This window comes from Macaca thibetana, chromosome X (assembly GCF_024542745.1).
Source record: "Macaca thibetana thibetana isolate TM-01 chromosome X, ASM2454274v1, whole genome shotgun sequence".
In the NCBI taxonomy this organism is placed as follows: domain Eukaryota; kingdom Metazoa; phylum Chordata; class Mammalia; order Primates; family Cercopithecidae; genus Macaca; species Macaca thibetana.
The window spans coordinates 150,528,278-150,554,542 of record NC_065598.1 but is presented as its reverse complement, the minus strand read 5'-3'; the positions used below and the strand labels follow the sequence as shown (position 1 = coordinate 150,554,542).

Genomic DNA, 26,265 nt, shown 5'->3' with positions numbered 1-26,265 from the left:
CTGGGGCTGCAAGCCTACTACTTGGTACTTGGCATCAGCTCTACTGAAGCTGTGGCTTCCGTAAACCTTTCCACATGTCTCTCTCTTCACACACCAACTTTGGCAAGTCTATTAGTCTACTCTCACACTACTGTACAGATACTACCCGAGACTGGGTAGTTAACAAAGGAAAGAGGTTTGACTCACAGTTTCGCATGGCTGGGGAGGCCTCAGGAAACTTACGATCATGGTGGAAGGGGAAGCAGCCACCTTCTTCACAAGGCGGCAGGAGACAGTGAGAGTGTGAAGGAGGAACTGTCAAACACTTATAAAACCATCAGATCTCATGAGAACTCCCTCACTATCATGAGAACGACATGGAGAAAACTGCCTCTATGGTCCAATCACCTCTCACCAGGTCCCTCCCTCGACATGTGGGGATTATCGGGATTACGATTCAAGGTGAGATTTGGGTGGGGACACAGCAAAACCATATCAGCAAGCAGACATACAGGGATTCTCAGGTTTTCCAGCAAGTTCTGACCTGTCTGCCTATGTCAATGCCTCAAGTGAAAGTGCTAGGACTGTTCTTCTGATCTTCTGGTACCTGCCTTCCAGACCTTCACTTCCCAGTTTGTCACACATTTGTGTAACCTTGAATCCTATATTAAACTCTGTTTTCCAAACACTTGTCTTGGCTCTGCTGTCTTCACTGGATTCACACTGATATACACGGCAACCACAACCACTACTTCCACCCTGTTTATTATACTTGAGAAGATGGCATTGCAAGAAATAGACTTGCTTCTAGAACACTTTGGTAGGGTGTAGGGTGCTGCTGTTATAGTTGTTACATTAATTTCCATCAAGATACCCTGGGAAGCAACCCAGTATCTTTGTCTATCTTGAAGCCAGAAAAGATAGATACCAACAGAGTCAAGCAAGAAACTATTATCTAAAGGCACCTACATTCACTATTAAGGAAACTTTTGGACTGTGACACTTTTTTTTTTTTTTTGCCACGGGTTTGAAGAGAAATAGTTGGTGTCACTTCTTCCTTTATTCATAACCAAATAAATAACCATCTTTTATTTTTCTCTAAGTGTGTTTTAGAGAATGCATACTTCAGTTGAAATCTGGATAAAGCCAAGGGAGAACTTAAATAGGCTGTTTTTAAGTTACTGCAGCCTGTAACAAAAACATATTCTATACCTGACTTTAGCCACCTTACGTTCAGAGGTCCCAAGTGACTGATTATTTTGTTGTGACCTATTTGTATATTTGATTTGTGCCCGTTTTTCTTTTATTTCTGTTTAGGTAACCCTGTTTGCTATAATGAATTATTCCCTCCCACCATTATGCCTTCCCTTTGAGTCTCTTTCAGAACCAGTCATTTAACTTTAGATAGAAAGACTTTTCAGAATTGTGCTGAACTGGATGACAATCCCTGGGGTTCTTTTTCAGATCTATCTAAATCATGGGCTCACGACAATCGTTGTGAAGGCTGTGTGATCATTTCAGAATCTTTCATTGGTTTCACCATGGGCTATATATTTTTTAAGTTCATTTGTGTCTTTTGAAGAAATTCTACACACCTGAAACTATGCTATAGATCTTTACTGAAAGTCTCCAGGTAACACTTTTTAATATATTTTCGGCATAAGTAAAATACTTTTGTTCTGTACACAATGGCAAATGTCATCAGAAAAAATTAGGTTCCAGAAAGAACTTCTAAAACGAGCAAATCATTGTATTACTCTTAAATTTTATTAACGTCTTCAGTTTGTGTGTCATTTAAAACGAGACATGTGCTTTAAAAAGCATTCTTATACATAAATAGACCAAGGAACAGTTAGGTTATTGATCCCTAAAACATGCACATCAATTTTATTCAGGTGTGTATAAGAAAGGGAAATAAACTTGAAACCTTTTTCTTTGGATTAAAAACATTTGGAAATTATTCAGGAATGCCAAATGTTTTTCTGGGACAGATGTATTTTCCAATAGGAAATGCTGATGCAATTAAGAGGCATTAGTGTTGATAAAGAAGACTGGAAAAACCTTTGTGCTATGCTAGATAAACAAGAAAAGAGTTCAAGTGGGCCTAAGATATATGTCAAATAAATGAATCAGATAGCATGAATTGAAAGGTTTGGATGGAAGAACAGGTACCATGAGCTAGATTATGGGACACATATATGTTCAAGGCACATGACTAGGCTAAACAGGTGGCTAGATTCTACAGACTCATTTGTTCATTCATTGAGAAAGTGTAAAATGTAATATAATTTCAATTTAATGGCACTTATTGATAAATAAATGCAATTGGATCTAGGGTAGAAAATGTCTTCCCTTCAGATACACACCAGAAATGCATACTAGATAACAGATGCCAGTAGCGATATGATTACAGTCCAATTTTCTTACACTGCAGTTAAATGGTTAAACTGTTTTGTATTAATTCTATATGTCATACTGTCTATTCTCTTTCAAGTTTCACAAAAGAATTCATCAAAACTAGGCAGATTTAAGAATTTATTAAACCACAAAGAATGCTCAAACTATTATTCAACAGGAGTCAAGCCCAAACCCTAGAGTTGACTGCTGACCGTACTAGGTTTGGCCTTTTCCCAGAATGGAAACACTTTTCCCACACTACCTCCCCTTTGCACAGCTAAAATGCTAACACATCCATTGTGGTTCCCTTCTTTTTCTTTGGCAAGTCAGAGGAATTTACCTCCCCGCTCCCTCTACTACATATTCTATTAGTGACATGATTTCCCTAAATATTCACAGAAGAAGAAGGAACACAATTAAAAAACTGCAACCTTCAACAATATTTAAACCTTCATCTTCTCAAATCAACTGCAATGGGAAAACAGAAGATATCAAGCTATCCACTGTATTGTGAACTTTATTCCTGAAAGGGAATACTAGGAGAACAAGGATAATCTGTGTGCTTCTAATGGCCTAGCAAAATGCTCCCCATCTGAACATTTCTAACTGAAATAAGAATGTTTCATACTTTGAGCTCTTAGAAGGAAGCAGCACCAACGTCATTACAATTCCCCAAATCACAACTATTATCCATTTATATTGTTTTGAAGCACCTAAAACTTCTCATTAACAAAAGACATTAAAATGAGATGTTAGCAATACTGTCTCTTGAATACTTCTGTGTGCACATACAAAATTTCTCCACAGTTTTAGTAGATAGCTCATAAGACTAGTGGCGACAGCTTTGTGCAATTAAAAACAAAAATGTTGCTCTAAATAGATGACACTAGTAAACAAACCAAAGAAATAAACAAAAGCCATTTTAAGGCTACTGCTGCAATGAATGGTTCAATCTGAAGTTCACGGAAATAAACTGGTTGATAAGACAAAGGTAAACCTGGAGGCATGGAACAAGATTTTAAAAAGTGAGAAGAGGGTTGAAGAGACTGGCAGATACCATCTGTCAGTATGTGAAAGGCTTGAGTCACATGGATTGCTTTTAACTCCTTGTTCTCTCATATCCTTGGTTAATGATAACTTTTTCTTATTTCTTCACACAGCTTGGCCATGTAAATCCACCACAGAGAGGTGAGACAATGATATAGATGAATACCTGGAGGGAGGAGGAGGGCAATTTTATTTTCTTGAATCAATCATGTTATTCTAAATAATATATATAGGAAAGTAGAGCCTTATTAAGAAATACTTCTGATTCCATTAGAGTAGCAGTTATGTAGTAATGGAACACACTAATCAAGTATTTTCCAAGACAGAAGTGTAGTTAAAATTGTCCTTTTTGGTATAACTCACACCCGCTTGAATTCTAGCGTTTCCTTCAGTGGGAGAGAAAGCAGTGGGGTTGTTGCTCTTCACTGGTAACTCGGCAGAATCAAGGCTAAATGAGCAACTCTTACTGACGTGTGATTAACAAGTCATAAAAAAATCACAAATAAGCATAATTCTCCTGAACTATGATTTCATTAATTATAGTTTTAGGTTTTGCACATGAATTTAATTTGTGATTAATATAAGAATGTATTTTAAAAGCCTGAGTAGAAGGCTTTCATCTGTACCACTTATGGGAAAGAATACTGCTATGAACTGTTCAGTGGATAATGACACAATAATTACGATGACCAAAACAAAGAAAAGCAGATGATGTAAGTAACACTGCAAAAATACTGGTGCTATTACAGATGTGTTTGCTTTTTAATTTTAGATTTTAATTTTAAATTATAAAATAGTCACTACTTGTTCACATTATTATATTACAAAAAAACAGATTTTAAACATTAGGTTCACTGCATTAGTCACTTTATTTTGCTTTATTTTTATTTTTTATTTTTGTAGAGATAGGGTGTCACTATGTTGACCAGGATGGCTTCAAACTCCTGGCCTCAAGCTATCCTCCCACCTCAGCTTCCCAAAGTTCTGGGATTACAGGAATAAGCCACTATGCCTGGCTTTATTTTGCTTTAAATTGCAACTTCTTGAGATCTTTAAGTGACTGATTTCATTACTTGCAAGCTTGGAAAAGGATGCATTTATGAATTGCATACCCTTTGCTCCAAAAGTGAGCAAAGCATTTGCCTTGTAGGGAACTGTAAATATGGTCAGGGTTGGGAGGCAGATTACAGCAAATTCTGTTTATTAATGAATAGGTTGAACTTCTGACATCATATTCACACATACACAAGAAACAAATGTAAAGTTTACCAACTTGATGTAAAGTTGACTATTTGTCACAGCTGTAATATAAGGATTTTTGAAGCTGAAGTACATCTCGTTAGGTGACAACACCTTTTGGCAAAGATTGATATTGCATTTAGAGCTGTGCTCTGCATGTAGTAAGTAATCAGTAAATATATTCTGAATTTAACAAAAATTCAGCTGCACAAATCAACCTAAACTCCCAGACCAAACAGTAAGAAGCTAAGCTCAGGAGCCTAAAATGTGATGTTAGAAAGAGAAGCCTGAGCAAGGAACCATTCAAGGCCATGACAATTACTTCCAGTATAAAATCTACAGCTCTATGACTGCTCTTCTCTTTTAGATAAATCCAACTGTCTAAGGCAGAGGACCCTTAAACTGTGGTCGAGGAGATGCAGGGTCAGAGGTATCTGCTTGGAGGTAACTTTGGGCTTCTGGACATGACTGGAGGATGGGGAGGAAAGGCAACTTTATCTGACCATGAACAGGGTGAAGCACCCCCCACCCGTTAGCAATAGTTTTTAAAGTTGTGGTTTAGGACCTCTTTACACACTCAAAAATTACTGAGGACTTCAAAGAGTTCTTGTTTAAGGGGGATTATAATTATCAGCATTTGCCATATTAGAAATTAAAACTTTAAAAATACATAATTAATATACAAATAAAAACAATAAACCCATTACATATAAACAGAAATATCTTTATTTAAAATAACTACATTTCTGTGATGTCAGTTTTATATGTCTCTTTATATATAATAATTCTCAATAGGAAGGAGGGGTTTAAGTAGAGATATTTCCTATGTGACTTCATAGGAAAGCCACTGCCTGGTCATGTGTTTCACTATTAAAAGACATACGTAGCTCATTTCAGAGTGTTAATCACTGAGAAATAATTCTAGTACCTAATTTCTTAGAGACTGAAAAATAAAGCCGTACACTAAAAGGACAAAAACTTACAATTGATACGATGATGACAATGATCGTGAGCTTGAGGTTCTTCATACACATGGCTCGAGCAAGATTTCTGCTGGTAGTTTTGAAGGTGACAGACTAGAAAAGAGACAAGAATTGTTTAACCCCTGGCACTGACTACATGAATGATTTGCAATAACAACATGCGAACATTTTACTTCCATTAATTCTGTTTAAGTCCAATGATCTCTCTTTACAAGTAGAGACTGGCCATTCATACTTAATAGCTGCCAAAAGCAAGACTCTGCCAGGCGTATCATAAGCAGTATGAGCCCAATTAAAAGGCTTCCCTCTTTTTTCTTCTCCACTGCAGCAATGCACATGATGTTGAGCACCAGAAGTGGTTCTTCCCCTAGTGGAAAAGCATTTTCCTCTCTATACTTCCAATAAGAAAGGCTCCTTTAAAGCCAGCTGACTGCAAGCACATTTGCCTATTCTGCCCAGTAAAATTCTGGGGCTTTGAGCCATAAAAACCTGTTTGATTTCCATAGGAAGATATGTATTTACTTTAGTGAGGGCCAAAACCCATAGAACTTCATTCCTTCTGCTATCCATTTTCTTTTGCCTCATCAATTTCTCAGTATCTACTGAACGATTCCCACCAGGATACAAGGAGTTTAAAACAAAAAGGCAACCAACCAACCAACCAACGAAATCTCCTAATAATCCAGCAATTCCACTCTGGGTATGTACCCAACAGATTTATGCACAAATTCACCAAAAGACATATACAAAAATGTTCTGGATAGCACTACTTTTCATACCTTAAACTGGAAACCACCCAAATGCCCATCAACTGTACAATGCATAAATAAATTGTAGGAGAGTCATAACATGGTATACAATACAGCAATGACAATTCACAATCTACTACTACATTTACCCAATTTACCACAGATGAATCTTATAAACATCATTTTGAGCAATAGAAACTTGACATAAACAGAGTACCTGCTATATTTTATTATTTATTTTGAGACAGGGTCTTGCTCTGTCGCCCCAGCTGGAGTGCCGTGGCACAATTACGACTCACTGCAGCTTCGACCTCCTGGGCTCCAACGATCCTCCCACCTCAGCCTCCCGAGTAGCTGGGACTATAGTTGTGTGCCACCACTCTAGGCCCCTGCTGTATTTTATTAATCTATGTGGAGAAATCAGGACAGCGGCCACCTTTGGAGGGGAGCAGCGACTAACAGAAGGCAAAAGGGAGCTTCTGGGGTCCTGTTCATGCTATAGTTCTTAATCTGGGTGTTGGTTCTACATGGTATGTTCACTTTGTGAAAAAACAAGTTGTATGCTCACAGTTGACGCACTTATGTATATCATACTTCAACATACTGGTTTTAAAAAAAACCACTCCCTTAACCATAGATTAATCTCCAACCACATACTCCACAAAGTCTCTGCGGTAGAACAACTGACAGGGGCACCAGCCTTTGGGTTTCACTTGATGAAGAGTGCACAGGATGCCACCTGGAGGCACAGACCAAAACTGGTTACATCTAGAGCTAAATATATATGTTGAATAGAATATACATATGGACTAGAACTTTTGAGAAGAAATAGTGCTTAAAGTGTGGAGACAAAAAAAGCAATGGGGGCAAACAGTCCTTAATGGAACTAAGTTAATATGGGAAACAAGATAGAATAATAGTAATAAAAAATGTCTAATAAGTATCCTCAGATACAAGACATAATTGCACTAGTTTCACACAAAGTCATCAGAGGACATAAAAAATTAGATAACATAAGACAATATTCCAAAAACTGTATTTTAATAAAATGACTGGCATAATTTTTTAAAAGCAGAACATAAATGAGCAAAAGCAGCTTCTGCAGTAACAATTCAAAAAAAATTGCTCTGAAAACAGAGCAAAATGTCTAGGTTGTAAATTATGAAAGAAGATGTAAGATACATGGAAAACTGATCAAGCAAATCCAGGATCGATTTATAAAATCAACAGATACTTAACATGTGCTTATTATGTGCCTGGTACTGATTTAGGCACCTATTAGCAGTCACAGGAGAGAATACAACCAAAAGAGAAAGATCAATAATCAAAGGACTAACTGAAGAAAATATCCCCCAAATAAGAAATACTTGAATCTTCAGACTAAAAGGACCTACCTACCATGTGGCAAGAATATTGAAAAAAGGCAAATGTTACTTTTAGTAACATTTCAGAACTCCAACCTTTTGTTTCTACTCATTTTATTTTTTTCTGCCTTGAAGTATAATTGGCAAATAAAAATGGTATATATTCAAGGTATACAATGTGATATTCTGATATATGTATACATCATGAAATGATTACCACAATCAAGCTAAGTAAAATATCCATCACCTCACATAGTTACTTGTTTGGGTGTGTGGTGAGAATGCTTAAGATCTATTCTTATAGCATATTTCAAATATTCAATACATTATTATTAAGTATAGTTGCCATGCTGTATGTCCAATATCCAGAACTTATTCATCTTATAACTGTAAGTTTATACACTTTGACCAACATCTCTCCATGTCTCCCACCCCCTGGCAACCACTGTTCTCTCTCTGCTTTTCTGAAATCAACAATTTTCTTAGATCCCATATATAAGTGAAATCATACAGTATTTGTCCATTTGTATCTGGTATATTTCACTTAATATAATGTCTTCTAGTTTCATCCACATTTTAGAATTGTTTTTTCTATTCTGTGAAAAATGCCATTGGAATTTCAATAGGGATTGTGTTGAATCTGTGTATTGCTTTGGGCAGCATGAACATTTTAATAATATTGATTCAAACATAGAATATCTTTCCATTGATTTGTGTCTTCTTCAATTTCTTTCATCAGTGTGCACATTTTTTACATCCTTGTTTAAAATATATTCATATTGGCCGGGCGCGGTGGCTCAAGCCTGTAATCCCAGCACTTTGGGAGGCCGAGACGGGCGGATCACGAGGTCAGGAGATCGAGACCATCCTGGCTAACACGGTGAAACCCCGTCTCTACTAAAAAATACAAAAAACTAGCCGGGCGAGGTGGCGGGCGCCTGTAGTCCCAGCTACTTGGGAGGCTGAGGCAGGAGAATGGCGTAAACCCGGGAGGCGGAGCTTGCAGTGAGCTGAGATCTGGCCACTGCACTCCAGCCCGGGCGACAGAGCGAGACTCCGTCTCAAAAAAAAAAAAAAAAAAAAAAAAAAAAAAAAAAAAAAATATATTCATATTTTACTCTTTTTGATGCTATCATAAATGGGCTTTAAAAAAAAATTTTTTTTTTTTTTGAGATGGAGGTTACCCCTCTGTAACCCAGCCTGGAGTGCAGTGGTGTGATCATAGCTCTCTGCAACTCTGAATTCCTGGGTTCAAGCAATTCTCCATCTTCAGCCTCCCAAGTAGCTAGGACTACAGGTGCACCCCATCATACCTAATTTTTTCTTTTTGTTTTTTTTTTTTGTTTTGTTTTGTAGAGATAAGGTCTCACTTTGTTGCCCAGGCTGGTCTTGAACTTCTGGATTTTAGAGATCTTTTGGCTTTGGTCTCCCGACATATTAGGATTATAGGTATGAGCCACCATGCACAGCCTTGATTTATTTTTCTAATAGATTGTAATCTAGATAGTAACAGTGTGATTTAGGGTGGGGAAAAGACACTCCAGAAAAAAATAACTGTGTGATTTAGGAGGCTGTGGATCACAGCCAGTGGAGCTGGAGATTGAGATCAAGCCAGAGGGCAGTCAGTCAATAATGCCTACATAATAAAACCCCAATAAAAACTCTGAACACTAAGGCTTGGGTAAGCTTCCCTGTTGGGCAATGCTCTGTACATTTTGTCACACATTGATGCCAAGAGAGTAATGTGTCCTGACTCCATGGGAAGAGGACAACAGAAGCTCTACATTTGGTATCTTCCCAAACTCCACCCTATACACTTTTTCCCTTGGCTGGTCTTACTATGCATAATTTGCCTGTAATAAACCATAACTGTGAGTATAACAGTGTTTATGGAGTATTATAAATCCTTCTAATGAACTATCAAATCTGAGGGTGGTTTGGGGAATCCCCAAACTTGCAGTTGGTGTCATAAGTGGGGGTGGACTTGAGTAAACTGTATAGTTGTTCATGCCATGGCTCCATCATGAGTGGATGGCTTGACTGAGATCCTGTTGCTCTGCCCCTCTGTGTTGCCAATCAATTTAGCCTGGAGACCTCATTAAGTTCTTTAAGCCACAGTACCTTTTTTACCTCTTTCCATCCAACATGGGACAAGAATATCTGGGAATAAGTCTCCCCAGTGACATGGGATAAACTTACATCTAAAATGCTAATCATCAATGCTTTCAGAAGAGAAAAATTTTGATCAAAAGGGGGAAATGAGAAAAGAAAAACAGCTCAGAGCAGCCTGAGCTATGTGAGGTATATAAAATTTATCAGGCCCAGAAGACATGAGTATGGGGACTTCAGTCACACCCCCCACACAATACCCAGAGGGGCAACTGTTTAAAGGCATTTTGTTGCTGACTAGCTCCCTCGACCATTATCTTCATGTTCCTGGAATCTGTGATACAAAGGACAATGTATAGCCAATCAATAACTTGTTATTTTTAATGTAAATTCTTGGTAAACAAATTAGATACTGCCTCTCCTTTTTTCCTTTAAAAACCTACTTGTAACGGCTGCTAATTAGAACACATATTCAGAGCAACTTGAATCTACGCTTCTGGGTTGCAGTCCTCAAACTTGGCCCAAATAAAAAACGTGTAAGCTATATAGTTGTTGAGCTTCTTAGATGCCTAAACTCTTCATGCACTGAAACGTGGCAATATTCAGAGAATTTTGAGAGAAAATGATCTTAACCCTAGACTTCTACACTAGTCAACATTGTTCAAATATGAGACCAAAATAACACTTTTGTTCTTGAAGGGATTATCACCCACAAACTCATATGAAGATGATGTGTGAGGATATACTACAAAGACTAATTCACAATACATAATTCAAGAAACAGGAAGATGATGTAGATGAGAAAAAGCAGTGAGGAATGAAACTAATAAATCCGAACATAGTTGTGTGATTCAACAGGTTGTAATGGAGATTCCTCCACCATCCTCAGGTCAACACCTGAACACTGACAAACCACCTGTTAAAACAAGTTCACCTATAAAGAACAATTGTTAGATGTTGCCCTAAGATATGCCTGTGTCCTAATCCCTGTGAATGTGACATATGTGATATTATCTGGAAAAGGAGTCTTTACAGATGTGATTATGTCAAGAATCTTGAGATGAAGAGCGTATCCTGGATTATACATACGAGCCCTAAATGACATCACAAATGTCTCTAGAGAAGGAAAGTAGATGGAGACTTGACACACATGCAAAGGAGAAGGTAATGTGAATATGGAGGCAGAGACTACAATGATACAGCCACAAGTCAAGAAATACTGGCAGCCACCTGAAGTTGGAAGAGGCACGGAACAGATTCTCTCCTAGAGCCTCTGGAAGGAGTGTAGCCCTGCTAACACCTTAATTTCAGCCCAGTTAAGCTAATTTTGAACTTCTGAAATCCAGCGGTGGGAGAAAATAAATTTTTGTTGTTTTAAGCCACCAGATTTGTGATAATTTGTGATAGCAGCCACAGAAAGCTAATAACCATATATAAAAAGTTGAAAACCAAATATAAAAAGACACTCTTAAAACCAGCCAAAGGGGGCCAGGTGTGGTGGCTCATGCCTATCTTTCCAGCACTTTGGGAAGCCAAGGTGGGAGGATCACGTGAGCCTGGGAGTTTGAGACCAGCCAGAGCAACATAGGGAGACCCCTATCTCTAAGAAAAATTTTAAAAATTAGCTAAGTGTGATGGCGCATGCCTGTGGTCCTACTTGGGAGGCTGAGGCAAGGCAGGAGGATCACTTGAGCCCGGGAGGTGGAGGCAGCAGTAAGCCATGATCATGCCCCTGCACTCCAGCCTGGGTGACAGAGAGAGACTCTGTCTTAAAAAAAACAAAACAAACAACAACAATAAAAACAGCCAAAGGTGGGGTAAGAATCACTATTTTTCAAGTAAGACTAAGAGAGATGACAATCTCTCCAAGAACATGTGAAAGCCAAAGAAAAATGGAATGGCATTTTTAAAGCACTAAATTTTTTTTTTTTAAATTGACATTGTGAAAAACTAAAAAACTATAAAGTATTCTTCAACAAAATGATGACACCAGATTTTCAGACAAAAGCTTAGAGAATCTCCCATCAGGATCAACATTGTAACAAACAATAAAAGAACTTCAGTTTGAAGCAAAAAAATCGTACATGGAAACAGAACTGCAGAAAACAATAAAGAACAACAGAAAGAATTGCAGGCATATCTCCTTTTATTGTACTTCATGTTATCGCACTTCATGGATACTGGTGTTTTTTTGTTTTTTTTTTTTTTCAAATCAAAGGTCTGTGGAAACCCCATGATGAGACTATCAGCACCATTTTTCTGGTGTTTTTTTTCTGCTTGGCCTGTACTTTTTGTTTCTTTTTATTATTATTATTATACTTTAAGTTCTGGGATACATGTGCAGAACGTGCAGGTTTCTTATATAGGTATATATGTGCCATGGTACTTTGCTGCATGCATCAACCTGTCATCTACATTAGGTATTTCTCCTAATGCTCTCCCTCCCCTAGCCCCAACTCCCCAACAGGCCCCAGTGTGTGATGTTGCCCTCCGTGTGTCCATGTGTTCTCACTGTTCGACTCCCACTTATGAGTGAGAACATGCGGCAGCACCATTTTTCTGACAGCATGTGGTCACTTCATGTCTGCGTTTTGGTACTTCTTATAACATTTCAAACTTCATTATTTTCATTCTATCTGTTATGACGATCTGTGACCTTTGATGTTACTATTGTGATTGTTTTAGGGTGCCATAAACTATGCCTATATAAGATGATGGAGCTAACTGATAAATGTTGTGTGTTCTAACTGTTCCACTGACCAGCTATTCTCTTATCTCTCTCCGTCTCAGGCCTCCCTATTTGCCGAGACACAATATTGAAATTTGGCCAATTAATAACCTTACAATGGCATCTATGAATTCAAGTGAAAGGAACAGTCATACATCCCTTGCTTTAAATCAAAAGATAAAAATAATTAAGCTTAGTGAGTAAGGCATGTTCAAAGCTGAGATGGGTCTAAAGTTTGGTGTCCTGTGACAAACAGTTAACCAAGTTGTGAATGTAAAGGAACAGTTCTTGAAGGAAATTAGGAGTGCTACTCTAGTGAACACACACATAAGAAGGCAAAACAGCCTTACTGCTGACATGGAGAATGTTTCAGGGGTCTGGATAGAAGATTAAACCAGCCATAACATTTCCTTAGGCCAAAGCCTAATCCAGAGCAAGGCCCTAACTCTTCAACTCTATGAAGGCTGAGAGAGGCGAGGAAGGTGCAGAAGAAAAGTTTAAAGCTAGCAGAAGTTGGTTCATGAGGTTTAAGGAAAGAAGCCACCTCTATAACATGAAAGTACAAGGTGAAACAGCAAGTGCTGACAGAGAAGCCACAGTAAGTTATCCAGGAGACCTAGCTAAGATTGATAGAGGTGGCTATACTAAACAACAGATTGTTTTCAGTGCAAACAAAACACCGTTCTTTTGGAAGAAGATGCCATCTAGGACTTTCATAGAGAGAAGCCAATACCTGGCTTCAAAGCTTCAAAGGATAAGCTGACTTTTATTAGGGACCAATGCAGCTGATGACTAAGTTGAAGCCAATGGTAATTTACATTCTGAAAATCTAGGGCCCTTAAGAATTATGCTAAATCTACTCTGCCTGTGCTCTTGAAATGGAACAACAAACCTGGAAGATAGCACATCTGTTTACAGGATGGTGTACAGAAGATCTGTGGAGATCTGCTGCTCAAAAAGAAAAGATTCCTTTCAAAGTATTACTGCTCATTGACAATGAACCTAGTCACTCAAGAGCTCTGATGGAGACGTATGAGGAGACAAATGTTGGTTTCATGCCTGTGTGAAAGGAAAATAAATCTTGGGGCCCCCAAATCACTAAGCTAAAGGGAAAAGTCAAGCTGGGAACTGTTTATGGCCAACCTGCCTCCCATTCTATTCAAAGTCACCTTTCTGCTCGTTGAGATAAATGCGTACCTGATTGCCTCCTTTGGAGAGGCTCATCAGAAACTCAAAAGAATACAACCACAATGAGATACCATCTCACACCAGTTAGAATGGCGATCATTAAAAAGTCAGGAAACGGGAGGTGGAGCAAGATGGCTGAATAGGAACAGTTCCAGTCTCCAACTCCCAGCGCGAGCGACACAGAAGACCGGTGATTTCTGCATTTTCAACTGAGGTACTGGGTTCATCTCACTAGGGAGTGCCGGACAATCGGTGCTGGTCAGCTGCTGCAGCCCGACCAGCGAGAGCTGAAGCAGGGCGAGGCATCGCCTCACCTGGGAAGCACAAGGGGAAAGGGAATCCCTTTTCCTAGCCAGGGGAACTGAGACACACAACACCTGGAAAATCGGGTAACTCCCACCCCAATACTGAGCTTTAAGCAAACAGGCACACCAGGAGATTATATCCCACACCTGGCCGGGAGGGTCCCACGCCCACGGAGCCTCCCTCATTGCTAGCACAGCAGTCTGCGATCTCCTGGCAAGGCAGCAGCAAGGCTGGGGGATGGGGCGCCCGCCATTGCTGAGGCTTAAGTAGGTAAACAAAGCCGCTGGGAAGCTCGAACTGGGTGGAGCTCACAGCAGCTCAAGGAAACCTGCCTGTCTCTGTAGACTCCACCTCTGGGGACAGGGCACAGTAAACAATAACAAACACAGCAGAAACCTCTGCAGATGCAAACGACTCTGTCTGACAGCTTTGAAGAGAGCAGTGGATCTCCCAACACGGAGGTTGAGATCTGAGAAGGGACAGACTGCCTGCTCAAGTGGGTCCCTGACCCCTGAGTAGCCTAACTGGGAGACATCCCCCCACTAGGGGCAGTCTGACACCCCCACACCTCACAGGCTGGAGTACACCCCTGAGAGGAAGCTTCCAAAGCAAGAATCAGACAGGTACACTCGCTGTTCAGAAATATTCTATCTTCTGCAGCCTCTGCTGCTGATACCCAGGCAAACAGGGTCTGGAGTGGACCTCAAGCAATCTCCAACAGACCTACAGCTGAGGGTCCTGACTGTTAGAAGGAAAACTATCAAACAGGAAGGACACCTACACCAAAACCCCATCAGTACGTCACCATCATCAAAGACCAGAGGCAGATAAAACCACAAAGATGGGGAAAAAGCAGGGCAGAAAAGCTGGAAATTCAAAAAATAAGAGCACATCTCCCCCGGCAAAGGAGCGCAGCCCATCGCCAGCAACGGATCAAAGCTGGACGGAGAATGACTTTGACGAGATGAGAGAGGAAGGCTTCAGTCCATCAAACTTCTCAGAGCTAAAGGCGGAATTACGTACCCAGCGCAAAGAAACTAAAAATCTTGAAAAAAAAGTGGAAGAATTGATGGCTAGAGTAATTAATGCAGAGAAGGTCATAAACGAAATGAAAGAGATGAAAACCATGACAGGAGAAATACGTGACAAATGCACAAGCTTCAGTAACCGACTCCATCAACTGGAAGAAAGAGTATCAGCGATTGAGGATCAAATGAATGAAATGAAGCGAGAAGAGAAACCAAAAGAAAAAAGAAGAAAAAGAAATGAACAAAGCCTGCAAGAAGTATGGGATTATGTAAAAAGACCAAATCTACGTCTGATTGGGGTGCCTGAAAGTGAGAGGGAAAATGGAACCAAGTTGGAAAACACTCTTCAGGATATCATCCAGGAGAACTTCCCCAACCTAGTAGGGCAGGCCAACATTCAAATCCAGGAAATACAGAGAACGCCACAAAGATACTCCTTGAGAAGAGCAACTCCAAGACACATAATTGCCAGATTCACCAAAGTTGAAATGAAGGAAAAAATGTTAAGGGCAGCCAGAGAGAAAGGTCGGGTTACCCACAAAGGGAAGCCCATCAGACTAACAGCAGATCTCTCGGCAGAAACTCTCCAAGCCAGAAGAGAGTGGGGGCCAATATTCAACATTCTTAAAGAAAAGAATTTTAAACCCAGAATTTCATATCCAGCCAAACTAAGTTTCATAAGTGAAGGAGAAATAAAATCCTTTACAGATAAGCAAATGCTTAGAGATTTTGTCACCACTAGGCCTGCCTTACAAGAGACCCTGAAGGAAGCACTAAACATGGAAAGGAACACCGGTACCAGCCATTGCAAAAATATGCCAAAATGTAACGACCATCGAGGCTAGGAAGAAACTGCATCAACTAACGAGCAAAATAACCAGTTAATATCATAATGGCAGGATCAAGTTCACACATAACAATATTAACCTTAAATGTCAATGGACTAAATGCTCCAATTAAAAGACACAGACTGGCAAACTGGATAAAGAGTCAAGACCCATCAGTCTGCTGTATTCAGGAGACCCATCTCACACGCAGAGACATACATAGGCTCAAAATAAAGGGATGGAGGAAGATTTACCAAGCAAATGGAGAACAAAAAAAAGCAGGGGTTGCAATACTAGTCTCTGATAAAACAGACTTTAAACCATCAAAGATCAAAAGAGACAAAGAAGGCCATTACATAATGGTAAAGGGATCAATTCAACAGGAAGAGCTAACTATCCTAAATATATATGCACCCAATACAAAAGCACCCAGATTCATAAAGCAAGTCCTTAGAGACTTACAAAGAGACTTAGACTCCCATACAATAATAATGGGAGACTTCAACACCCCACTGTCAACATTAGACAGATCAACGAGACAGAAAGTTAACAAGGATATCCAGGAATTGAACTCAGCTCTGCACCAAGCAGACCTAATAGACATCTATAGAACTCTCCACCCCAAATCAATAGAATATACATTCTTCTCAGCACCACATCGCACTTACTCCAAAATTGACCACATAATTGGAAGTAAAGCACTCCTCAGCAAATGTACAAGAACAGAAATTATAACAAACTGTCTCTCAGACCACAGTGCAATCAAACTAGAACTCAGGACTAAGAAACTCAATCAAAACCGCTCAACTACATGGAAACTGAACAACCTGCTCCTGAATGACTACTGGGTACATAACAAAATGAAGGCAGAAATAAAGAAGTTCTTTGAAACCAATGAGAACAAAGATACAACATACCAGAATCTCTGGGACTCATTTAAAACAGTGTGTAGAGGGAAATTTATAGCACTAAATGCCCACAAGAGAAAGCAGGAAAAATCTAAAATTGACACTCTAACATCGCAATTAAAAGAACTAGAGAAGCAAGAGCAAACACATTCGAAAGCTAGCAGAAGGCAAGCAATAACTAAGATCAGAGTAGAACTGAAGGAGATAGAGACACAAAAAACCCTCCAAAAAATCAATGAATCCAGGAGTTGGTTTTTTGAAAAGATCAACAACATTGACAGACCGCTAGCAAGACTAATAAAGAAGAAAAGAGAGAAGAATCAAATTGATGCAATAAAAAATGATAAAGGGGATATCACCACCGACCCCACAGAAATACAAACTACCATCAGAGAGTACTATAAACACCTCTACGCAAATAAACGGGAAAATCTAGAAGAAATGGATAATTTCCTGGACACGTACACTCTTCCAAGACTAAACCAGGAAGAAGTTGAATCCCTGAATAGACCAATAGCAGGCTCTGAAATTGAGGCAATAATAGCCTACCAACCAAAAAAAGTCCAGGACCAGATGGATTCACGGCCGAATTCTACCAGAGGTACAAGGAGGAGCTGGTACCATTCCTTCTGAAACTATTTCAATCAATAGAAAAAGAGGGAATCCTCCCTAACTCATTCTATGAGGCCAACATCATCCGGATACCAAAGCCTGGCAGAGACACAACAAAAAAAGAGAATTTTAGACCAATATCCCTGATGAACATCGATGCAAAAATCCGCAGTAAAATACTGGCAAACCGAATCCAGCAGCATATCAAAAAGCTTATCCACCATGATCAAGTGGGCTTCATCCCTGGGATGCAAGGCTGCTTCAACATTCGCAAATCAATAAACATAATCCAGCATATAAACAGAACCAAAGATAAAAACCATATGATTATCTCAATAGACGCAGAAAAGGCTTTTGACAAAATTCAACAGCCCTTCATGCTAAAAACGCTCAATAAATTCGGTATTGATGGAACCTACCTCAAAATAATAAGAGCTATTTATGACAAACCCACAGCCAATATCATACTGAATGGGCAAAAACTGGAAAAATTCCCTTTGAAAACTGGCACAAGACAGGGATGCCCTCTCTCACCACTCCTATTCAACATAGTGTTGGAAGTTCTGGCTAGGGCAATCAGGCAAGAGAAAGAAATCAAGGGTATTCAGTTAGGGAAAGAAGTCAAATTGTCCCTGTTTGCAGATGACATGATTGTATATTTAGAAAATCCCATTGTCTCAGCCCAAAATCTCCTTAAGCTGATAAGCAACTTCAGCAAAGTCTCAGGATACAAAATTAATGTGCAAAAATCACAAGCATTCTTATACACCAGTAACAGACAAACAGAGAGCCAAATCAGGAATGAACTTCCATTCACAATTGCTTCAAAGAGAATAAAATACCTAGGAATCCAACTTACAAGGGATGTAAAGGACCTCTTCAAGGAGAACTACAAACCACTGCTCAGTGAAATAAAAGAGGACACAAACAAATGGAAGAACATACCATGCTCATGGATAGGAAGAATCAATATTGTGAAAATGGCCATACTGCCCAAGGTTATTTATAGATTCAATGCCATCCCCATCAAGCTACCAATGAGTTTCTTCACAGAATTGGAAAAAACTGCTTTAAAGTTCATATGGAACCAAAAAAGAGCCCGCATCTCCAAGACAATCCTAAGTCAAAAGAACAAAGCTGGAGGCATCACGCTACCTGACTTCAAACTATACTACAAGGCTACAGTAACCAAAAAGCATGGTACTGGTACCAAAACAGAGATATAGACCAATGGAACAGAACAGAGTCCTCAGAAATAATACCACACATCTACAGCCATCTGATCTTTGACAAACCTGAGAGAAACAAAAAATGGGGAAAGGATTCCCTATTTAATAAATGGTGCTGGGAAAACTGGCTAGCCATAAGTAGAAAGCTGAAACTGAATCCTTTCCTTACTCCTTATACGAAAATTAATTCAAGATGGATTAGAGACTTAAATGTTAGACCTAATACCATAAAAACCCTAGAGGAAAACCTAGGTAGTACCATTCAGGACATAGGCATGGGCAAAGACTTTATGTCTAAAATACCAAAAGCAACGGCAGCAAAAGCCAAAATTGACAAATGGAATCTAATTAAACTAAAGAGCTTCTGCACAGCAAAAGAAACTACCATCAGAGTGAACAGGCAACCTACAGAATGGGAGAAAATTTTTGCAATCTACTCATCTGACAAAGGGCTAATATCCAGAACCTACAAAGAACTCAAACAAATTTACAAGAAAAAAACAAACAACCCCATCAAAAAGTGGGCAAAGGATATGAACAGACATTTCTCAAAAGAAGACATTCATACAGCCAACAGACACATGAAAAAATGCTCATCATCACTGGCCATCAGAGAAATGCAAATCAAAACCACAATGAGATACCATCTCACACCAGTTAGAATGGCGATCATTAAAAAGTCAGGAAACAACAGGTGCTGGAGAGGATGTGGAGAAATAGGAACACTTTTACACAGTTGGTGGGATTGTAAACTAGTTCAACCATTATGGAAAACAGTATGGCGATTCCTCAAGGATCTAGAACTAGATGTACCATATGACCCAGCCATCCCATTACTGGGTACATACCCAAAGGATTATAAATCATGCTGCTATAAAGACACATGCACACGTATGTTTATTGCGGCACTATTCACAATAGCAAAGACTTGGAATCAACCCAAATGTCCATCAGTGACAGACTGGATTAAGAAAATGTGGCACATATACACCATGGAATACTATGCAGCCATAAAAAAGATGAGTTTGTGTCCTTTGTAGGGACATGGATGCAGCTGGAAACCATCATTCTTAGCAAACTATCACAAGAACACAAAACCAAACACCGCATGTTCTCACTCATAGGTGGGAACTGAACAATGAGATCACTTGGACTCGGGAAGGGGAACATCACACACCGGGGCCTATCATTGGGAGGGGGGAGGGGGGAGGGATTGCATTGGGAGTTGTACCTGATGTAAATGACGAGTTGATAGGTGCTGACGAGTTGATGGTTGCAGCACACCAACATGGCACAAGTATACATATGTAACAAACCTGCACATTATGCACATGTACCCTAGAACTCAAAGTATAATAATAATAAAAAAAATTAAAAAAAAATAAAATAAAAAAAGTCAGGAAACAACAGGTGCTGGAGAGGATGTGGAGAAATAGGAACACTTTTACACAGTTGGTGGGATTGTAAACTAGTTCAACCACTGTGGAAAACAGTATGGCGATTCCTCAAGGATCTAGAACTAGATGTACCATATGACCCAGCCATCCCATTACTGGGTACATACCCAAAGGATTATAAATCATGCTGCTATAAAGACACATGCACATGTATGTTTATTGCAGCACTATTCACAATAGCAAAGACTTGGAATCAACCCAAATGTCCATCAGTGACAGACTGGATTAAGAAAATGTGGCACATATACACCATGGAATACTATGCAGCCATAAAAAAGGATGAGTTTGTGTCCTTTGTAGGGACATGGATGCAGCTGGAAACCATCATTCTTAGCAAACTATCACAAGAACAGAAAACCAAACACCGCATGTTCTCACTCATAGGTGGGAACTGAACAATGAGATCACTTGGACTTGGGAAGGGGAACATCACAGACCGGGGCCTATCAAGGGGAGGGGGGAGGGGGGAGGGAATGCTTTGGTAGTTATACCTGATGTAAATGACGAGTTGATAGGTGCTGACGAGTTGATGGGTGCAGCACAGCAACATGGCACAAGTATACATATGTAACAAACCTGCACGTTATGCACATGTACCCTAGAACTTAAAGTATAATAATAATAAAAAATAAATTAATAAAAAAAAAAAGAATACAACCATTTGTCTCTTACCTATCTAAGACCTGGAAGCCCCCTCCCCACTTCGAGTCTTCCTGCCTTTGCTTCGAGTTGTCCCGGCTTTCCAGGCTGAACCAATGTTCATCTTGCATATGTTGACTGATGTGTCATGTCTCCCTAGAATGCATAAAACCAAACTGGGCTCTGACCACCTTGGGCACATGTTGTCAGGACTTCCTGAGGCTGTGTCATGGGTGTGCACTCTCAACTTTGGCAAAACAAACTTTCTAAATCGACTGAGACCTGTCTCAGACTTTCGGGGTTCACACCTGCTAATACAACATCCATTCTGCTGCCCATGAATCAAGGAGTGATTTCAACTTTCGAGTCTTATTATTTAAGAAAAACATTTAGTATAGCTGCCATAGATAATGATTCCTCTGATAGATCTGGGCAAAGTAAAGTGAAGACCTTCTAGAAAGGATTCGTCATTCTAGATGCCATTAAGAACATTCATGATTCGTGGGAGGAAGTCAAAATATAAACATTAACAGGTGTTTGGAAGAAGCTGATTACAACCCTCACAAATGATTTTGAGGGGTTCAAGACTTCAGTGGAGCAAGTAACTGCACATGTGGTAGAAACAGAAGAGAACTAGAATTAGAACTGGAGCCTGAAGACATGACTGAACTGCTGCAGTTTCTTATAAAACTTTAATGAATGAGGAGTTGTTTCTTATGCATGGGCAAGGAAAGTGGTTTCTTGAGATGGCAACTACTCCTGGTGAAGATGCTGTGAACACTGTTGAAATGACAACAAAAATTTAGAAAATTACATCAACTGTAGCTGATTTGAGAGGACTGACTTCAATTCTGAAAGAAGTCCTATTGTCGGTAAATTGCTATCAAACAGCAACACATACTACAGAGAAATCTTTTGTGAAAGAGTCAATCAATGTGGTAAACTTTACTATTGTCTTATTTTAAGAAATTGCCACAGCCACCACAACCTTCAGCAACCACCAGCCTGATCGATCAGTCAGTAGCCATTAACATCAAGGTGAGACCCTCCACCCAGCAAAAAGATTAAGACTCACTGAATGCTCAGGTGATTGTTAGCATTTTTTTTTTAAAGCAATAAAGTATTATGCTTAGTGAAATAAGCCAGACACAAAAGGGCAAATTTTGTATGATCCCACTTATATGACATATCTAGAATAGGCAAATTCACAGAGACAGAAAGTAGATTAGAATTACCAGGGACTGAGAGTAAGGAGAATGGGGAGTTATTATTACTTAGTGGTTACAGAGTTTTTGTTAGGGGGTGATAAAAAAGTTTTGGAAATAGGTAGTAGTGATGGTTACACAACACTGTGGATGTAATTAACACCACTGAATTGTGCACTTTAAAAAGGTTAAAATGGCAAAATTTTATGTTATACATATTTTACCATAGTTTTAATAATGTAATATACTAAATTCCACTGAAGTGTACCCTTTAAATGGGCAGTTTGTATGGTCTGTGAATTATTTCTCAATAGAGGTGTTAAAAAACAAATAGAGATGATTTAAAAAAAAACAATTTAAAAATACCTGAGCAATCAAAATAAAAAAGAAGAGGATGGGGATGGGGCAAATAAAAAACAAAGAGCAAGATACACCTAACTATCAAAATTTGCATTACATGTAAGTAGAATAAGCACTTCAATTATAAATACACTTCGTATACTCAAGAAGGTAGAGGAAAGTATGCACATGTTAAGGAGACACATGGAAGATATAAAAAAGATCCAAAACAAACTTGTAAAGATGAAACATACACAGGACAGAAACAGCAGATTGCAAACTGCAGAAGAAAAGATAAGTAAACTTGAAGACATAGCCATAGAAACTATTCTAAATGAAACACAGTGGAAACAAGACTGAAAAATGAACAAAGCATCAGTGAGCTGTGGGACAGCTTCAAGTGGCTTAATATAGATGTAACTGGAAGCGTAGAAAGAGCTAAAGATTTTCATAATTTCATAAAAACTACAACAAACTCAAAGCCAAAGAAACATAAAGAAATATATATCAAGGCATATATATTGTAATCAAATTTCTTAAAACCAATGATAAAGAGAAAATCTTTAAAGCATCCAGAAGAAAAAAAAAATACACTTTATGTATGTAAGAATGACAGCAAAATTCTTGTCAGAAACAATGTAAAAGACAGTGATGAACCACTGTTCGTCAAGTATTAAAGGAAAAGAAAAATCACTGACCTAGAATTCTATACTCAGTGAAAATATCTTTCGAAAGAAAAGGAAGTGAAATAAAAACTTTTCAGACATACCAAACCTGAAATTCATTTCCAGTAGACCTACACACTTGAACTACAATGGAAGATTATATGTTAAATTAAAGCATACAGGCAGAAAGAAAATAACATCAGATAGAAACTCGGCCTACACAAAAGAATTAAGAGCACTGGAATGGTAGATACATAGGTAAATAGAAGAGACTTCCCTTATTATTTAAATCTCTTTAAAAGATAACTCTTTAAACAAAAAAGTTAACAATGTATTCTGAAGTTTTTAATATATGTGTAAATAAAAATATGTCAACAATAGCATAAAGGCCAAGAAGAAACAGAAGTAAACTATTATAATGTTCTTATCTCTTCATGAAGTGGAAAAATGCCACTTTAAGGGAGATTATAAATCAAAGACATACTGTAAACCCTAAAGCAATCAGAAAATGACAAAATGGAGCTATAGCCAATAAACTGACAAAGGAGACATAATGGAATAACAATATACTAAATCCAATGGAAGGCAGAAAAAAAAGGGCACAAAGACTAGGTGGGACAAATAGGAAACAAACAGCAAGATGGCAGATTTTAAATTTTCTAACGAAGAAACCTCGAGGCCCAATCTGCTTTACTAGTAAATTCTTCCAAACATCTACGACAGATAATACCAATAGCACCTAAACTCAGAAGACAGAGAGGTTAACATTTCCCAACTTGTTTAATGAGGCCAGCCATATTCCTGATACCAAAACCTAAAAACAAAAATAAATTACAGACCACTATCTCTTATAAACATAGATGCCAAATTCCTGAACAATACAATAGCAAATCCAATAAAGTGTTATATAAGAAGGATAATAAGTCATGACCTTGCAGAAATGCAAAGTTGGTTTAACATTCAAAAAGCAATGTAATTTGCCACAGTAACTGAATAAAGGAGAAAAACCAAACAAAAATCTCAATAAATGGAGAAAAAGCATTTGATAAAATCATGAATATAACTCTCAAATGAGGAATTAAAGGGAATCCTTCCACCTATTAAAGGGTACCTACAAAAAAATCCACAGTAAACCACAAACTTAACACTGAATTTATTTTTTTCAAAAAATATAGAATTTTTCCCCACTAGATGATCAACAGGCAAGGATGTTCACTGTTATCATTTGTATTCAGTATTGGGTAGAAGGTTCTAGCCAGAATAAGGCAAAGAAAATAAAAGGCAGCAATGTACAAAACAGTAACCAGAACTGGTAAATGAATTTTTCTAAGATTGCAGGATAAAAACAAGGTCAATATAAAATAACCAACTTTCTTTCCATATACTAGCAATAAAGACTTAAAAACAAAATTTAAAAATGTGTTACACAATACAAAAGCATGATATTATCAAGGGCAAATTTAACAAATATGTGCAAGACCAGTACATCAAAAACTAAAAAATACTGATGAGAAAAATTTTTTAAATCCTAAGCAAAAGCAGAGATATGTCATGTTCACAGACCAAAAAACTCTATACTGTCAAGATACCAATGTTCCCTAAATTGACCTATATATTAAATGCAGTCACAAAGATACACATTGTTGTGGGGTTGAGAGATGGAAAACAAGCTTATTCTAAAACATATATGGAAATGCAAAGCACCTAAAAGAGTGAAGACAATATTGGACAAGAATATAGTTGGAAGACTTACATTACTTAATTTCAAGAATTCCATAAAGTTATAGTAATCAACACAGCGTGGCACTGGCATAAAGGTAGACAAACTGACCAACGGAACAAAATAAGAGAATCCAGAAATAAAGCCCCACAGAGAAGAACGGATAAACAAATTGTGGTAGATTTGTATAATGGAATAATACAAAACAACAAAAAATATGTGATAACTATAATTTAAAAAGTGGATGAATCTCACAGGCATAATGGTGAGTGAAAGTGGCCAGAGACAAATAAATTTTAAGAACAGGCAAAACACTATCTATGGTGATATAAGTCAGAAACATAATTAAATCTATTGGGGATTATTAACTGGAAGGGGTATGAGGCAGCCTTCTGGGGTGCTGGAAATGTTTTCTATCTAGTTCTGGGTGGTGGTTACAGGGTATAGATACACATGAAAAATAATTGAGCTATAACTTAAAAGTAGTATACTTGATACAATTTGCTGCATGTATATTATTCTACCATAAAGAGAGATACCTGTTAGTTCATTAGTACCCTCTGTTGTTTTCAGTCATGAAGTCAACAAAATTAAGACTTTTATTTGGAAAGTACAGATTATACTAGTATTGGTCAAAGACAGACTATTCCAGCTAAGCAGGGTAATCCTCAAGAATTAAGAGTAACTAAGAGACAGTCTGGAAGTATCAAAGATATTGTTCTGCAGATCTGGAATCAGATACTTCTCTGTTTTCTTTCCCCCCAGCAATGGGTCAAAAAGTGAGATCTAGAATCCAGGTGTTTTGACTTCCTGTATGGTACCATCCTTCCTCCAATTACCACATGCTTTGATGAAAAAACTGTTTATAAACTCCTAGAAAACCTGATAGTAGACTGTATATTCTAAAACCTGCTGCTAATAGATGTCTCTGTAAAATTAACAATAATGACGAACATTTAAATAGCTCTTACTATGTATCAAATACTGTGTTAGGCACTCTACATGCATTATCTGATTTAATCCTTAAAATGCTCTGAAGTGGGTGCATCTTCATTTTACAGAAGATGATGACTGAGGCACAAATAGGTTAAGTCATTTGCCTAAGGTCACACAACTAGTAAGTAGCAGAGGTGGATTCAAATCCAGGCAACCTGATACTAGAGCTTGTGTTCTTAACCACTACAATCCAGCTGTCAGTCACAACGAACATAATCAATCACTGTTTTGTTTCAAGGTGTAAACCTGTACTGTACATTTAAATTTATAATTGTGTAGACCCAAATCGTAGCTGATCTCTGTCCTCCTTCTGTTCACCATACAACTGTCATCTTTCCTTAAAACTTTCATTCACAGTAACTGCATTGAAAATGTGAGGACATATGGAACCATAGTATAAGCAGCTCACAAGGACACACTGTCTCCTTTAAGGCTTATTTATTGGCCCTTTCCAATTCATGTCTCTTGATTGATACAAGGCAAGATGAAACTATCAGTGTAAGCAAGAAAGTGAATTGTCCAGTTTTCAGGATTCATATTGGGTCACAAAT

The 26,265-nt window shown here is 38.3% G+C and overlaps 1 protein-coding gene across 3 annotated transcripts in view; it reads right to left on the bottom strand.

Moving 5' to 3' along the window:
- Positions 1-1,724: 1,724 nt before the first annotated feature.
- VAMP7 (vesicle associated membrane protein 7) overlaps positions 1,725-26,265 on the bottom strand; it is a 59,488-nt gene continuing 34,947 nt past the window's right edge. For all 3 annotated transcript variants that reach the window (XM_050775506.1, XM_050775505.1, XM_050775507.1), the window contains exons 6-7: positions 5,646-5,738; positions 1,725-3,589 (exon numbers count right to left, since the gene is read on the bottom strand). In XM_050775506.1, coding sequence (XP_050631463.1) covers positions 3,521-3,589; positions 5,646-5,738 — 162 coding nt within the window. In that variant the 3' untranslated portion in view covers positions 1,725-3,520. The remainder of the gene's footprint in view (positions 3,590-5,645; positions 5,739-26,265) is intronic.